Below are 17,790 nucleotides of genomic sequence, written 5' to 3'. Positions count from 1 at the left end.
ATAGTATCTCGGCCACATATTGTCCTATCCTAACAAACCATACACCCATGGAAAGCTTATTTATTCAGTGATGACTGGTTTTGTGGTACAGGGCCAGGTATATATGAAATATTATTTGGGATTTTGATCTGTAATATTTTATTTTTAAATACATTTTTTTTCACCAAGGACATGTTAAATTGATCATAAATGACCATTAACACCTTTACATTGTTACAAAAATGTATTATTTTTTACATTTTTTATTTTTTAAACACTCTATTTATCAAAGAATCTCGAAAGAAAAATATCACAGTTTCCACAAAAATATTAAGCTGCAGTGCAGTCTTCAACATTCTTCAACATAGTCTGGAATTAATTACATTTTAAAAAATATTCCATATATATAAATTAAATTACATTAAATTAAACATGTTATTTTAAATTATTGCAACATTTCACAGTACTTTCTTTATTTTGGATTTAAAAAATGCAGCCTTGGTTAACAAATTCTTACCAACAACAGACCTTTCAATAGTAGTGTATATTTATTTTTGCAATCATTTTAATAGTATTTTGAAAAATTTCAAATTCAAATTATCCCCTAACTATCATTAGTTAAGTAAATAGACTTATGCAATCTGTTTATCTAGTGTTGTTGCATTGAACTGGATAAGATGCTTGAACAACTCATTTTTTTCAATGCACTACACAGACATGTTTATTCAATTCAAGTTTATTTGTATAGCGCTTTTTACAAAACAAATCGTTACAAAGCAACTTTACAAAAAATTATGTTTCTTCAATATTTAGTAGTAGCTAGTAGTTTGTGCACATTTGACAGGATTTTAGAAAAACTAAAAAATAATAATAATACAAGACGTAGTCAGCTAGACGATGAACTATCAATATTATTAATTAAGTTATTATATGATTAAGTCACACATTTAGGAATAATTGTTAGTTCTGTTTGTTCATTCAGGGTTAGCATCATCTGAGGTCCTCTGAGGGTCAGCATCATCTCTTTGAGATGAAGGCCCTCAGGAAAGTCAAGCTATTAATGGCTAATTTGTGGATGTTAGTGAATACATTAACTGTGATCACAGAAAATACTCACAATTACTTAAAAACATTCACAGATTTTCACCAACAATCAGCACGGAAAACATGAAAAAAAGAGCACAGATTGCTCATGGATTTGACCTATAAAACCTTACAATTACCAGCACAGATGCATGGTAACCAGGCATGCACCAGAAAGTAGGCACAGAAATTACTCAACGAATGCAATAATTATTAGTAATTTCAAATGCGAATTCATTTAATCTAAGAGCTACAGCAGTTGAGTTTCTCCTATTCAATAGTGAGTTAAATTCATGTATGAAAACATAAAGGATGTCTTCGGGCACTTGAGTCAACAAGATGATTGCTTGATCTAGCTCTATATAATCAGTGACATTTGAGGAAGTCCTGAGAGCATGAAACGGCGCTGATGGTCTCATGAGCACCCGAAATGCCATTCCAGTTTAAAACATGTCATGTGTAAGTTCAATTGAATGCTAACATCAATTGATTCTACAGAATATACATGTAAATGTCGCCTAATGTCAGCTTTTTATTATAAGAAGAAGTATTGATACCCATTTTCTTTACTCACAGATACTTTACGGATACGGTCGGATCGGCCAAAGAAGTAAGCATCCTCAAAGGAGGAGTGGCTCCCCTTGAGCTTCTCAGAGAGGTTTCGGTAGAGGCGCTTGGCAGCGCTGGGGGAGGCGGGTCCCGCCCCCTTCTTATTCTGCGTCAGCTGCAGGTTCTGCATCTGTTGGGTCATACTAATGGAGAAGTCCCTGTGGAATCGAGAAGGGAAAGAGAACAGACAAAACACATTCAGGTGTGATGCCTGTTACATCAGAGTCTGCACTGAAATAAATTTGCAGCATGTGTTTCGGAATGCAGTTTATGATAATATCCAAGTCAGCAGTGTCTTGGTGACAGATGGCCACTGGTTAGTCATCAATGCTTCAGCTCAAGCAAAAAAAATAAATGCTTGCAAAATAACTGCATACTGATGCACAGGTATTTAGTAAAGAAAAAAAGGCAAATATGTGACTTCTAAATAATACTTTCTGATATCTGCACACTATTGTCTGATTTTTTTTTAGAAATTCATACTTTTATTTAGCAATAATGCATTACATTGCATTACATTTCTTAAAAGTAAAGACATTTACATTGTTACAAAATGTAAATTGTTTAAAAAATCCTGAACAAAAGTTATTAAGTTTTCTACAAAAATAATTAAGCAACACAACTATTTTAAACTGAGATAAGAAATGTTTCTTGAGCAGCAAATCAGCTCTTTCTGAACAATCATGTGACACTGAAGATGAAAGTTCAGCTTTGCCTTCACAGGAATAAATTACAATATAATATGTTAAAATAGAAAACAGTTATTTTAAATTGTAACAATATTGTTACTGTTATTACTGTATTTTTGATCAAATACATTAAAAAAAGATGTTTAAAATTTGATGAGCCTAAAAGATTTCATAGGCATAATCTACATTCCTTAAAAAGAATAAAAAAAAAATTGTCAGATTAATTTCCTGGCATTACTAGTCAACGTCAAAACTGATATCGCTCAGTGAACCATAACAGACAATTTTATTAACAATGGAAGCCAGACCGTGACTCACTGCAGGTCAACATAGTCTGGTTGTCACAGATCTCCTCAATGTCCTTTTACCATAATAAAATCCTCCAGGAAATCAATTCATTCTGAGCTAAGAATAACAGTAAACCCTGACAGGGAATTTATAGTAGCTGTTGAGAGAAAAATGTGTTTCTGCATCCCTGAAAATGTATATATTTGTAAATTAATATTTTGAAGACTGTTCTGATCGCCTAGTAAGTTGTCTGCAGTTTATGTAACCACAGATGAGTAACACTTCTATATCAAAGCTCAATCTCTCCATGTCGTGTAAAAACAATCAATATAAATTCCTAAAAAAAAAGACAAGATCTGCTGCATTTGCCAAAACATCTGCCATGAGTACACACAGTCTGAACAGAGCAAAAAATAATGTTGCAAAAATAAATATGAGAACTAAAAGCCCTCACTACCTTTACTAAAAAAAAAAAAAAAAAAAAAAAAAAAAAAATTAGCAATGACATCAAATGTGTCCTTAATTGACATTCTCCTTAAAAGCTCTGGAACTGACGGGGATCTGTGTGGCATTTCTCATCCCAGCAGTCTTTAATCCTGTCAGACATGACATTAAGGCAGTGTCCTGTTGTTTTTTTCTGGTCCGCAGTTTTGGGTGTGCAAACACCCACTCAGAGCACTAATAACAATGCACTCTGCAGAGCCAGAGTGAAGCTTCTGACACCAGTGAGTAATCGAGCGAGCGAAATGAGAGGTCGAATTGGAGCGGTGCTCTAAGGTTATGCCTTAAATCCAGTTAAGCCAATCAAAAAAGGAAAAGACAGCTGCCAGGATGAATGACAGGCACCTGTGGGACGCAGCAGGGGGTGATGGGTAATTTTAGCAACACTTAATGGGAGAATCGTACTGTCAGAAAAGTACACTTCCAGTGAGTGACTGCGGGCGGACGAGAGCGAAAGAGATGCTCAACTCACCTGTCCAAGCTCTGAGAGCTTCCCAGAGAGCCAGAGAGAAGGAAGAGGGGTCTGAAATCCTTAATCAGCGCAGCATCGCTCTGCCTCTGGTTGAGTCTCTGAGCCAGTCGGGAGATCCTACTCTCAGATCTGATGAGAGAAAGTCCGGTAAGATGTGGGACCGTGTTTGATTCAGGGCACAGGAAGAGGGAAAGGGTCAAAACAGACACCCCTGCTCTGGAGTCGCCCGGAGTACCAGGTGTTCACCAGAGCTCTCCTCTTCACGCGCATCTCGCCGCGGTGTTGGCTGGCTAATGTGTGGTGAGAGGAGAGGAGATGGAGGGGGGAGGGAGAGAGAGAGAAAGAGAGAGGGAGGGGGAGAGAGGGGCATTCTGCAGGCGCTAGGATGAGCGACACAGACAACAAAAGCACACAGGCATTTAACGCAAGTTTCTACTGAGCATGCCCAGAGCACGCTGTGCAAACGATGGGTGGTGGGGGGACCTGTTGTTCTTTTCTCATAATCACTCCAGTTGTCTCATTCTCTGTCTTATCTGCAGAAACAGGCATCTAATCCCCAACACAACAACAATCTGGCGTCTTGACTGTCATGAGTGGATCTGAGCTGGATCCACAGGTGATTCACCTCCCATGTGCACACGTTTGCTGCTTCGAACTGAGCTGTCTAGCTACACGGTATTTTAAGACATCACAGGAGCGCTGTTCCAAAAGGTAGACAGTGTAATTATAAAGATTATGTTTCCCCCTCTATGTCGATTTTATACTAAGGCGCTCAACCAGCCAGAGTTTTTATCAGATTCTTGGAAAATAGAAATAATACAAAATATAAATTGATTTTATTTGTAATCATTTTTTATATATAATTATACACAACTAAATACACTTTTAATCTTATCTTTTTCTTAATTATCAATAAAAAGAAAACAATATGGTGATGCAAAATGGTGAACAGAAAAGGGTTAAAACTTGACAGCATTATTCAACAGAGATTTAGAGCTGTGTTCTTTACTAAAATGTATTAATATATTCCAACAGACTATTTCTATTAAATCAATTTTAAATATAATACAATTTTTTATTTAATAAATTATAAAAATAATACTTTTTATAAAATGTATGTATATAAATACATTCATAAATAAATAAAGTATATATATATATATATATATATATATATATATATATATATATATATATATATATATATATATATATATATATATATATATATAATTATATATATACACACACATACACTATACCTTTGTAATTACATTTTATTTTATATCTATATATACATATACCATTTCAATTTCAATTATTTTTTTTAGAAATGTATATACAGTATATATACACACACATGCTTTAGTACATATATGTATGTGTATACATAATGCACACATTTTATCTAAAAAGTATATCTATTATATACAATAATCTTTCAAATACACTTTTAAAAACACTTTTTAATTTGAACTTTCTAACTATTTTACCCGAATCAGTTACTTTTGAGTGTCCATTGGAGCAGCTGCCTATGTAGGCAGTAGCAGTAAGGCAGTTCAATTGGAAAAGAGCCAGTAAACATGAATCACTAAAGCAATCTGTTGAAATCTCAATTGTGGCAAGTTGAACTCTTCAATATAAAATGTGGCCAAAGGACAAAATGCATAATGCTCCAACTTAATTGAGGCATATTCAAACTAGAACATGTCCTAATTCCCCCTCATTATTGATGTTGTTATAATAATGATCAGAACATTATGGAAAAAAGGTTGTTTGTGTCTTTGTATTTGTGAAGACCCTTGGGTTTCAAAGCAATATTGAGAATGAGTGCTCAATCACTGCATGTAATGCTTTTAATCCATTAATACTGACTTAATAGCTGGAATGCTTGACTGTGTGTTTAGTGCCCTAGTGCACAAAAGCATGCCCTGATTTTTATTGTCTATGACGGCCAATGGAAAATTACACTTCCATTAACTAACAGAGGAGATTTCGAAGACTTTGTAGAAGTAATACTAGCTTTTAAAGAAGAAATCTGAATTGATATATATATATATATATATATATATATATATATATATATATATATATATATATATATATATATATAAACACTCACTAAACAAAAAACATGTACTGTGGGAGGATGTGCTCAGATTAATTGTAATTCCACTCTGTCTATAGTCGTGACACGGTGTGAAATGGGTCCCCAGGGGAAAAAGGAATATTATACTAATATGGCTTATTATCTCTCCACCTACTTGCATATTAGCGAATGCTTTAATTTCTCATAGAATAGCTCAAGCCATTTGTTTCTCATGCAAAATGGTCTCTGAACACAGAAGGGCTAATGGCAGTCCTTCACTGTAGTTGTAGCTACAGATACGCTGATGACGAATCCCCTCTGTGCATCCCCTCTTATCCAACCATTCCAGCTAGAGATAAAGACATGTTTGAAGAAAGAAAAGGGGATGATTCACATGACCACATGGACTGTCAGCTAAGTGACAGACAAGACAGATTTTCCTACTACACTGTCACCCACCTCTACAGTGCAACCACATAAATGCCATCCTGTGTTAATTCAACCAAAAACCTCTAAGAAGAGAAAGACACCTCAAAGAAGAAATGAGGAGATACAGAGAAGAAAACAATAAGGTGATGCAAAGAGGAGAATAGAAATGGCTGCAATTTGACAACGGTCTCCAGCTAAAATATTTAGGGATGTGTTCTTTATTAAAGCCAATGAATATATGCCACCATGAAAGACAGCTTCAATTGTTCCTTATCTAACATAAAACTTGTGTTGTACAGCCACAGACGCTGCAATTTACTGGGTTCCTCTACTTGTCTTAAAAAAACTACTGTTTTTTTTTTAGGTTATGCTAATTGACAAACAAAAACATATGCCTTATAAACAACGCTAATATTTTATATTCATGTTTAGATAAATTGAAATATTAATGAAATGTTGTGTCCAAAATTGCTCACTCATTCACTATTCTCTGTATGGCACATGTTCTTTATGAAAGAACAAATCAATAATCAGATTTAATAATCAAATGTACTGATGTTAATATATGTACGTTATTTTACGTGAACTTTTCTTAAAACTATAAATGTTCTTGTTTGCTTTGTTGTTTTGGGAATTGTACGATTATATAATAAATCAGAAACAGTATTATGTAAAAAATGATTAAACTGATCAAACTAAAATATTATTACAGTATATTTCAGCCTTTTGAGTGAAATTGTAAATCCTACAATCCAAAAAAAAATATGTCAGTGTATATTTTTTCATAATATAGAATGATATAATGTATTATAAAATAATTGTTTATGTAAAATACACACAGTATTTAATATACTGTACCTGTATACTGTAGAAAACAGCAATTTTAGAAACAGCTAAACTTGAATTTTAAAAAATTCATATACTAATCTCTTTAAAACTACTTCTCAACACATGCTTTCAGGACTAAAACTGTCACACATGCAGTATTCAAATTATATATGCGGAAATGACACCATAAGGGGACTGCCTCTTAAAATAGCAAAAATATACAACAATTTCCATGATGGCAGAACAAAGCTGTTTCCATAGCCGCATCTTAAAAGCAAAGCTCTCATCGTCTTGCATGGGAGCATTCAGGGAACACAAGCTTAATGAATACTGACACTAATGGGACAGCGAGATACCCGTGTCATCGGTTCCTATCAGCAGCAATCCTTGAAAGGGTATTAGAAAATAAATAAACAAATAAAATACAGCATCATTGTGCAGCACTCAGCCCAAAGCAATCTCTGATAAGAAGTAAATAAATGAATAAATTAGGATTTCTTGAACGTTTACTGCTACTTTTGCACAGTGCTATTGCATCCCGTGGCCTACGGGAATACCTCTGTGCAACATTACGCTTTATAAAATCAATTTCTCTTGTTTGGCAGCACTGGGACAAAAGAAACCGATTTACAAAAGCAAGACAAATAACTCTGTCAACATACAGTGGCTCCTTTAAGAAGGGCTTGGTTTCTTTCTAAAATCAAGAGGACGTTAAAAGTGACATTAGAAGGAAACAATAAGGAAACCAGGCCAGCAAGTAACAATACATAAGCGCAGGTGTAGGATGACTAAAAGTACAAAAGGAAGGTGTGAAAACAGGTAGAACCAGTAATGCAAATGGAAGGAGATAAAAAAAGACACCCTTGCTTCTTTATGGGTACTCATGGAACTTCATGTGAAGTTGTAGCTATCACAAAACCACTTCTAAACTCATGTCATCTCTAACTTGACCAAGTCGCCTCACATTGCAGCTGCTTCCAGATATTTCTTTACTCATGGAAAGACAAGAAACCTGCAGAAAGGGGGCTATGAGAGGAGCGCACGCAGAGCCAATCAGAAGGCAGTATACCAAGTCACGACGGCGTGAAAGAGCAAGTGCTCTCTTCTCAGCAGGCTTTTGTGCACGGCTCCTCTCTGCAGCTCAAGGCTAAGTGTTCCATTTGCATGGCAGGCAAAACAAAGGCCACGACAACAGCTCTGAGACACACATAACATCGGGGGTATGGGCTTGGAGGCTTGGTTTATATTAGCATTTTGTACAAAAACTAAAAATACTGTTTACTGGCAGTCAAATCCACGATATCGTGTGCCGATTCCTCAGGCTAAGAGCAAACCATATGTAGGATGTCGATTAGTCTTGAAACAGCTACTGCTATGAACAGAAAAAGTGGGAAGTGGATACTAGAGCCAAAATCATGTTCCAAGAACTTGCGAAGTGAATTATCAACTGTCTGCAATATTTTATAAATAAAATGTTGATGTTTGTGTAGCTTAAAGGGTAGAGTACCACAAAACTCCAAGGTCATGGATGTAATACTTATCAAATGTATAGCTTGACCAAAAATGAACAACCAATAACAAACTCCACTCACTCTCATATCATTCCAAACTTGTATGCATTGAAGTAATGTTTAAACAAATTGGAGCCCACTGACTTCCAGTGTATGGATATCTTTTTTTATTCCCCAGAAGACATAGTTTGAAACAACACAAGGGGGAGTAAATGATGACAGAATATTCATTTTTGGGTGAATTTTGAAGGCGCCCACTGAAGGCAACACAATTTAATAATACTTTAGTTCAGCAAACTGTGACTGTGTTTTAATGACCGAATTTGTTCAGCTAAACTATTGGCACACGATTAAGGACTCTGTGATTCAATCCTTCAGCGTATAAAAGTCAAGTGTCGTATAAAGCTTATATAAACATTAAAGAGATCTTTACGTAACCCTCCTTAACAAACTCAAGTGTTACCTTTATGTGTGGGCAACATGGATTTCTGAGTCAGCCTCAATTTGACTACATACCCAAACTATAATCCAGAACAATTTGTATCAGTGAAAGTACAACTCATCCTGAGAACGACCTGGACTCTTCTTTTTTTGGCACAAAATTCAGACGTCAAAAGCAATGTTTCGACTGGTAGCATCACTTTAAAGTCTCCGTGTCACGAGCAGGGTACATCCATCAGTGAAAAGTGAGCCAGAGACTGTCCCAACTGACCGAGCATAAATCAAGCAGCTGACAACTGGTCCTGATGTTATCATTGTTCATTGGAAGCGAATAGATGATTGTGACGTTCAAACTTTTATTTTAGTCTGCGAAGCCATCTGCTGTTTTAAAGATAAAGTCTTACTTTGAAATTTGTACAATCCTCTACTATTATTATTAAATCCTGTCAGTATTTACTCGCTTTCATTTCTTTCAAAATTGGTACAACTTTCAGTAGCACTTTATTTTACAGTCCTGTTCCTTATGTAGATACTATGTACTTATTATAGTAATTACAATAACTATGTAATAACTAGGTACTAACCCTAAACCTAACCCTACCCCATGTAGTTACCTTGTATTACCAGAACTTTCTTAGATAAATACACTGTAAGTACACTAAAAGTACATGTTAGTACACGTACTGTAAAATAAAGTGCAACCCAACTTTCTTTTCTCTGTGGAACACAAATGGAGTTTAAGCTGTTCTACTCTATACAATGAAAGTGAATGGTGACCACAGCTGTCAAACTAGACTTTTAGTGAATAACTTAAAGGAATAGTTCAACAAAAACTGAAAACAATTGCAGAAAATGTACCCACCTTCAGGCCATTCAAAATGTAGATGAAATTTAACATTACATCATTTGCTCTGCAGTGAATGGGAGCCATCATATAGAAACTAAAAAGCTGATAAAAACATCAGAACGATCAGCAAGTAATCCACCGATCTTGTGAAATGAAAAGCTGCTTGTTTGTAAAAAAAACAAATGCATCACTAAGACATATATAACTTTAAACCATAGCTTCTGGCTTAATAAGAGTCCTCTAATCATAATATTGCTTTCTCCAGTGAGAAAGTCATCTTTGCTGAAATAGGAAAGAAATTAACAGATCAAGCAAAAACTGTTCAAAAGTTGTAAACAATCAACATATTTGTTTACAACTTTTTAACAGTTTTTGCTTGATCTGTTGATGAAGAGACAACAGGGGATGGACTTTTTTTACTATAGGGTTTTTATCCGTTAATATGTGCTTTATAAATACTAATAAACAGCCAATATGCTATTAATAGGCAAGCTAATAAGCAACTAGATAAAAAGTGAGAATTGGTCCATATACCAAAGTGTTGCCATTATTTAATAAAGTTGAAATAATATGAATCGTGAAATTGCTAAACAATACAGTGTATCACCACCACACTGTTGCAGCATATATCTCTGGAATGAAAGCCAAAGGACTTGATTATGTCTTCCTGAGGCTTAAGCGCAGCTTCCATTGAGTTGATCTCCATGGCAACGCTACTAGTACCATATTTCTTAATGGATACCATGGGCTCCACTGATTCAGACTGCAGGCAGCACGGTTTCTCACCAAGGGAAAGCATTCAAAACAGTTTCCCTCTGCAGCTATTAGACGTGTGCATGCAAACACACTATTACCCAAACAAACTGACAGCTTATGGGTTTAAAAACCTCATAAGAGGCTCTTCTGACTGTAGAAAATGTATTATTGTGTTGAGCTGAATACAATACTTGACTGTAAAAATAAAACTGCATCAAAAGGAATGACAAACACCTGTAGACCTGTTACACACTGGCAATTGCCACAGAACCCAGCACAATATCTAGGTGTTATATTAACAATAATTCCCTTTCACTACAACAAAATGGATTAGAAGCTGAGAATATGGCGTCAGAAAGTGGTACCTTCAATTTTGTTGACCTAGAATGTCAATGTAGTCTTCAGCAAATGCATTGTTTTTGCTCATGAATAAATTGCATAGGATAAATGAATAAATAAATACATGATCAAGCAGTAAATGATGCAGATAGTTCAGTCAGGTTGAGATGTCACAAAGCAAACCTTCATAAAGCACAATCTGAGCAGGTGACCAGAACAGCCAATTATGTTCTAAAAATAGCATACATAACACTCTTGAATATTGGATGCTTCTGAGTAATGGTTTCTATGCCTAAATAAACCCCCATGGATTCATATTGATAAAACCAATGCCTCTCTATGCATTTTAATTAGATGAAAAATTGCAGTGTGGAACACAATGGATAACAATAATAAGAGCACAAAATAAACAGGTGTAAACTTCTTTGATAACAAGACCATCTGATTTCTTGTTTTTGAAGTCAGAACATGTTTAAACCAGAAATCGAGAATTCTACTTTCTTGCATTTATTAAGTACATAAAGCATTACATAAAGAAATACATAAAGCATTCATACCGAGCTCATTATCCAACTGTAGTTACACTTACATCATATTGCAAGTTTGTGAACAATATGAGATGAAAATTCATTTCTTTTGCAATTGCATGGAGTTTTAGAAGGTAATGTAAAATAAACCACTTACTTTTTATGGGTTTCGTATCTGCCGGTGGCTCCAAGACTCTGCGAATATAAATGCACAAAAAAAGTAGGATTTTAAATATTATTTAGATCATTATTAATTATAAGTTAACCTTTATAATAAGATTAATTCTTAAAATCATAAAACTTGCTCAAAGGTTCAAAACTTTAGCTTAGAAAGAAAATGACATGTTACATAATTATGAACTTTTAATGCTAGATTGTATATTTATTGAATTACCCTTAAGCCCTATGAAGGCAAAATGACAAAAATGCATGAAACTGAAGTGCCTGAATTAATATTCTAGAATTCCACAACAGACACGCCGATGCGTAAAACAGATGTGTAAATGTGACCCCTCGTTGCTTACATGAGGTGAGTAAATGATTTTAACACTCTACTATCACAATGCCAAACAGAAATATTCAATTTTCTAATTACACCGTATTCAATGCAGACACCAAAGCACTTCTGTTACCAGAAACTGTGTCCTCACGCTTGGGAATGGCAGTCTCACTGTTGTCATAGCAACCTTCGAGAATATGTTTCGAAAATTTCAATACTTGTAGTTTTAGATTGTTTTGAAAATACTTTCCTGTAGATGTTCATATCTTTTCATCTGACACCTAACGTCATGTACAAGTGTTTAAAACTGTCTACATCAATCAGCTGTCACTGCACAAAACTCACCCGAAGTAAAATGTCATAAGTATTATTGGTGAAGCATGCAAAAAATAGATTTGTACAATTCTTGACCTCTTACAGTGTACAGTACTTTATGTTCTTAAACACACACACACACACACACACACATATATGAATGGGTCAAACTAATTGGACCATTTATAAAGCAAACAAATTAGCACACAATTTGGTCATGACTGAATCTTAAAACAACTGAAACATGAAATTATCTGTGAATGAGCCAGTTTTAGATATATTTTTTCATACCTGCAACCATCATCACACCTGTTGAGTTGATGACTAAAGGTGTAAAAAAAAAAAGGTATAACTCAAATAGTACTAAAAATATTAGATGAAAAACAGTACTGACAAATAAAAGCAACACAAAATGCATTTGCTGCATTACTATTATTGATTGTACTGTATTATTTTGGAGCAACATAAAAATGCTAAACCTTAAAAGTGTCCTAATCTGACTTATATTTATATTTTAGTAGTTATTAAAAAATAGTACGCAAATACACTCTTAAAATAAAATATATTTTTCCCCAAAGAAAGTGTTAGTGATCATTTCTTAAAAGAACCATTTTTCCTTAATGTACAATCCAAAGAACATATAACAAGTGTCTAAAGAATGGATAAAGAACCTGTTGTGTAATGGAAAGGTTCCATGAATGTTAAAGGTTGGAACTTTCACTGAAAATAAAGAACCTTAAATGGTGCTAAATACCTAGAAATGGTGTCAAAGTAAAATTGAAATGCATACTCTCAGATGAAAACCGATCCGATTCGACCAATCAGATGAAAGCAGCGTTTCAGCTCCGCCCACAAGTGCGAATGAAATATTTAAGCCATAAACCGAAATGATCAAAACATACACGGACCAACTGTCTTGTCCATCTTGTCTCACTTGAATCCGCTCCTTGAGATTTGAGTCTCTGACCTTCTGTAAGCCCCGCCTTGTTCACACAATGATTGACGTGGCGCGAGGGCGGGGAAACGTGATTGGCTCGGAATGCATTTGTGCACATTGAATTTTGCTACATTCATTGCGGGACACCGAATGAAAATGCAATCGTAAGTGTCTTGACTGTGAGTGTTAATGCATTTAAGAAAAATAGCATTTAAATGATCATTTTGCCACAGTTTTTGCTTTAACATGTTAGACATATCTAATCATTTCTGTAATACATTTTCATTTTAATTTTGCAACTTATAAAGGGTTAAAATTAATATTCATTTTACATATTAAAACTGGTGTAGTAAATGGCAAATGAAAATTATGTAATTTAATTTTCATTTTCATTTTGCACCAAACGTTGCACAAATGTATTGGAAAATGTAAATGTAAATACAGAAATGCATTGCCATTTTACATATTGCATTGTCATTTTGCATATTACATCCCAAATTGAATAATGCTACCCATATGCTTCCATACAGGAGAAGTTGCTTCCTCATTTTACACACCAATCAAAGATTGGTGCCCTCTGGTTTAACTGCATAATTTCTTCAAGGAAACCAACTCTTGAAAAGTTAATTCAAAGTTAATTCTCATGAAAGGAGCCCTTAATTAGCTTTAATACGAAACAGAAACAGGAATGCCTTTACAGGAAGACAATCAGCCTTTAAATAACCAAACTAAAGAAATGAGCAATTAAGAAACAATTATCTGTAGACCTGCGGAGGATCTGCAAAGCAATATCGTATGTGCTTGTGCCACTGGATGTTTAAAATACTTTTTCAATCAATATCTGCACCAAAATAACATCACTATATATCATACTGACATAAAAAGAAAGAAAATACACTTGCTACACTGTCCAGACGGCTCTTCGGGTTAAAAAAGACAAAAGGCTCAATAGACATGAACCTCTTTCTCCTAAACAAAAGGAAGAAAAGCATATTGTCAAACACTGAAAGAACACATCTTACAGTATGTGATGTGACTCACATAACCGAGATGTTCAAAACAAGCTGAATCAATTTCCATTGAGGATGACACATTTGCCACAGTGTGAGGTACACGATGTTCTATTCCAAACCCAGCAGCATCTGTGACTGAAGTCATGCTTCCTAACAAAGCTCATAGCGTGAAGAGTCGTGAATCTATCCAAGAGGGACTGAGTCCCCCATGATTGTTGCTTATCTGCTCGCATAGTGTATTGATGAAATCAGCTGGAGATGAATGACAATGATCATTAAGAGTGTAATTAGTTAAAACAAACTGACATCCAATTCCCCAACATTTCCATAAACTACTCTTCCTGACAGGTTAGATGCTTCACACATACTGTAAACGCTGAATATCTGATACAAGGTATATAAACAAAGTCATACACACCTTGGGTAATGTATTCATGGCATGCTAGAATGAATGAACCACATGTTGAAATGGGAGAAACTTTCGATATGGCAGGTGTAATTCTTAAACAACACATTCAGTATGTCACAACATGGTCACATTAAAAATAGATGTCCTCATTAAAGTTTGAGTTCAAATGAAAATCCTAATGTTTAAATAAAACCTATGCTATGCTGCATGCACATAAGTTGAATAATCATGGAAAAAAAGAAAAATTTTTGTGTAATACACTGAAAGAAATTATACTAACAATTTATTTTAGCTACATTTAATAAAAAAATAAAAAAGATATATGTTGAGTCTACTATATTTGTTTATTTAAATGTAGCTATAATAAATTTATTGCAACCACTTACCTTAAAATTTTTTAATGAATTCAGTTAATACTTTTTTTTAAATGTATGAGCTAAAAGGAAGAAATTGGGGAAAAGAAAATACAATGCTGTTATATTTTATTGCAAAGTTGATGTAATTAAAAAAAAGAAAAATACTTACAAATTATTAAAAAATTTCAGTATTTATCCATTTAGTAAAAGCTGGTATCCAGCTCATATTTAAAATGAAGTCATATTGTGAAACAATATAGATTATATTTATATTTATATAGCAACAAAAACATTTTCCTACTTGCAACCGAATCAATTTTAGCTGAAATAAAATAAAAACGTTCTAATTTTAATTTATTATAATTTAATGTAGTAAAATAGCTAACAAAAAAAAATGTGAAATAAAAATAACAAAAAAATAATATGATATATAACATATTTTTTTTAAATACAAAAACTAATTAAAATGACAAAAAACACCAAACAAAACCAGCAGATGTGAAAGCTAAAGTCACAATTATGACAAATAAAATGCAAGACACACATTTTGAAACAAATCTGCAATTACAAGAAATACTACTGACTTTTCTGAAAGTCCATTGACTTTTCTGAAAATAGTCCCCAGCAGCTCTGCAACTACACAAAGTAGCTGGGGACTATTTTCAGCCACTGCGTAATATCACTGCGCCTGCTGCACACATGGAACGGCAGCAGAGTTCCTAGATTATTACACCAGAATAAGAGCATAGTTCCCAGCCATATCGGCCTAGATTAAAGCACAATTTTTCATTTTCCACTGTAGTACACAATGTAACTACAGAAGTGTCAAATTTTAAATTTTAAACCCTTCGACTCTTTGGTCATTTCTGAGCCAGATCTATGCTAATGGTCTAATCAGATTCAATGATCTATGCTAAGCTAAGCTAAAAGTGCTACCGCCAGACCCGGCGATCGGCTGAATGTATTCGAAAATGGTAAAACCCAACTGTTTAACTCTAGGGGAGTTGGAAAATGAGCCTATTTTCAAAAATAGTGGAGTGTTCCTTTAAGACTTCAGTCTTACTCAGCAAGTCCACGTTTTTGATATGAACAACCAGATCAAACAAAATCCAGCAGAGATGAACCGTGTGGAAATGTGAACACAGCAAAATGTCTGAGAGCAGCAAATGCCAACCGACCAGCTCTTTGAGCTAAGCGGCTTTGAGATCCCTAATCGAGAGAATTGCTATCGACAGCTTGTTGATTTTGGTGAAATGTCACACTCAGGAGGCTCTATTGGGAACACAACACAGGGCTGCTCATGTCTGCAGCTTCTTTTTTTTATGTCAGTGGATCTTCTGGGCTAATTCGACAGTTCAGGGGCGACAGCTGTCAATCTATGGGAGTAAAAGGAGCATGGAAGGACTGTAACTGCTTTAAAAAACAAACTGATATGGTCTGTGATGCAGAGCAGACACTGAAGGAACACTGCTCTACTAAAAGTTTGTCCATCCTATGACTCTGACAGGTCTGAAGATTGAGCATACCTTTAAAGCAAACAGCACAAACAGAGTACATTCATTCATATAATGCGTTAAAGTGAGGCATCAAGCTATAAAGCAGGTGTCTGAAAGCTCATACTAAAACTGACACCTCCACACAGCAGAAAAACGGGTCGCAGCTGTGCATACGGTACACTGATAAATACTGGGAGCAAACACTCTCACATCCGAACCTAACACACTGGCAGACAGGAAACGGAAGCATTCACCAACCCAAAATATCTGCTTGGATGGAGAGACATTTGGTCTTGTGAGTTTACAAGTGAAGACTTACAGATAGATGGCTTTTACCATTTCCCTTCATAAAGATGTCAATAAGAACCACAGCAATTCTCGTTTTCACAATACTGAATCCTTCTTCTGCCATAGCAGCATGTACTAAATCTCTCTTCATTGCTGCATCACCGTTGATTTTCACATGAACATCAAGAATGTGTTAACCAGTGATGGGGCAGCTAACCTGAAACTCTGCTTCATGTCGGGTGATTCTTTGCCTCCACACTGTGCATTAAAATAATTTAAAGATCATTTAATGCACAGCTAGCTGTATCCCGCTTATACATGGTCATTGGCAAAAAAATTGACTGCTTAAAGCTGTTAATGATCTTTGTAGCGCAATATTTGACTGGAAAGTTAACAAATTATGGTTATTTTCAACAGTTACAGCTCATTAGCTCTAGCGTTCTGCCTGCTTCAAATCAGACATACTGTAGAGAGGAAATTTGATTTTACTGCCTTTATTTGAATTAATTATCGATATATATATATATATATATATATATATATATATATATATATATATATATATATATATATATATATATTTTTTTTTTTTTTTTTTTTTTTTTTTTTTTTTACAATTTGTGTGAAAAAGTAACTTGTTACCAGAAAGCTACACTGTTTCTGGTTTGCTATTTAAGCAAATTTTAAAGGGAAAGAGTAAGCCACTTTAAAGGGATAGTTCAAATAAAAATGAAAATTCCTGTAAGTTCATCTTCACAACACAAATTAAGATATTTTTGATGAATTACGAGAGCTCTCTGACCCTCCTATGAAAGCAAGAATCCTCACATGATCATGGTCCAGAAACGTAGTAAATAATCCATGTGATATCAGTGGTTCAACCATAATTTTACGACGCTACAGAATACTTTTTGTGCACAAAGAAAACAAAGTCATCAACTCGTCTCCTGCGCCCTGGCACCATTTTGGAGAGAAAAAAACATATGCAATGTTTGATCACAAGTTGTTTGATACAGTACGTTGTTTAAGCTTTGATTTGAATGTAAACAGTGTATCCGCATACATACGTTATTTACATATGTGATACTC

General features: G+C 34.6%; 1 protein-coding gene across 1 annotated transcript in view; it reads right to left on the bottom strand.

Annotated features, from left to right (window-relative positions):
- The window catches only part of ankfn1a (ankyrin repeat and fibronectin type III domain containing 1a), a 75,726-nt gene that overhangs the window by 35,459 nt on the left and 22,477 nt on the right, over nt 1-17,790 (bottom strand). The window contains exons 7-9 of the mRNA XM_026276550.1: nt 11,546-11,583; nt 3,622-3,750; nt 1,637-1,829 (exon numbers count right to left, since the gene is read on the bottom strand). Coding sequence (XP_026132335.1) covers nt 1,637-1,829; nt 3,622-3,750; nt 11,546-11,583 — 360 coding nt within the window. The remainder of the gene's footprint in view (nt 1-1,636; nt 1,830-3,621; nt 3,751-11,545; nt 11,584-17,790) is intronic.

Source organism: Carassius auratus, chromosome 12 (genome assembly GCF_003368295.1).
Source record: "Carassius auratus strain Wakin chromosome 12, ASM336829v1, whole genome shotgun sequence".
Lineage (NCBI taxonomy): Eukaryota > Metazoa > Chordata > Actinopteri > Cypriniformes > Cyprinidae > Carassius > Carassius auratus.
The sequence above is the reverse complement of the archived record's forward strand: the minus strand, read 5'-3'. Positions and strand labels throughout refer to the sequence as shown.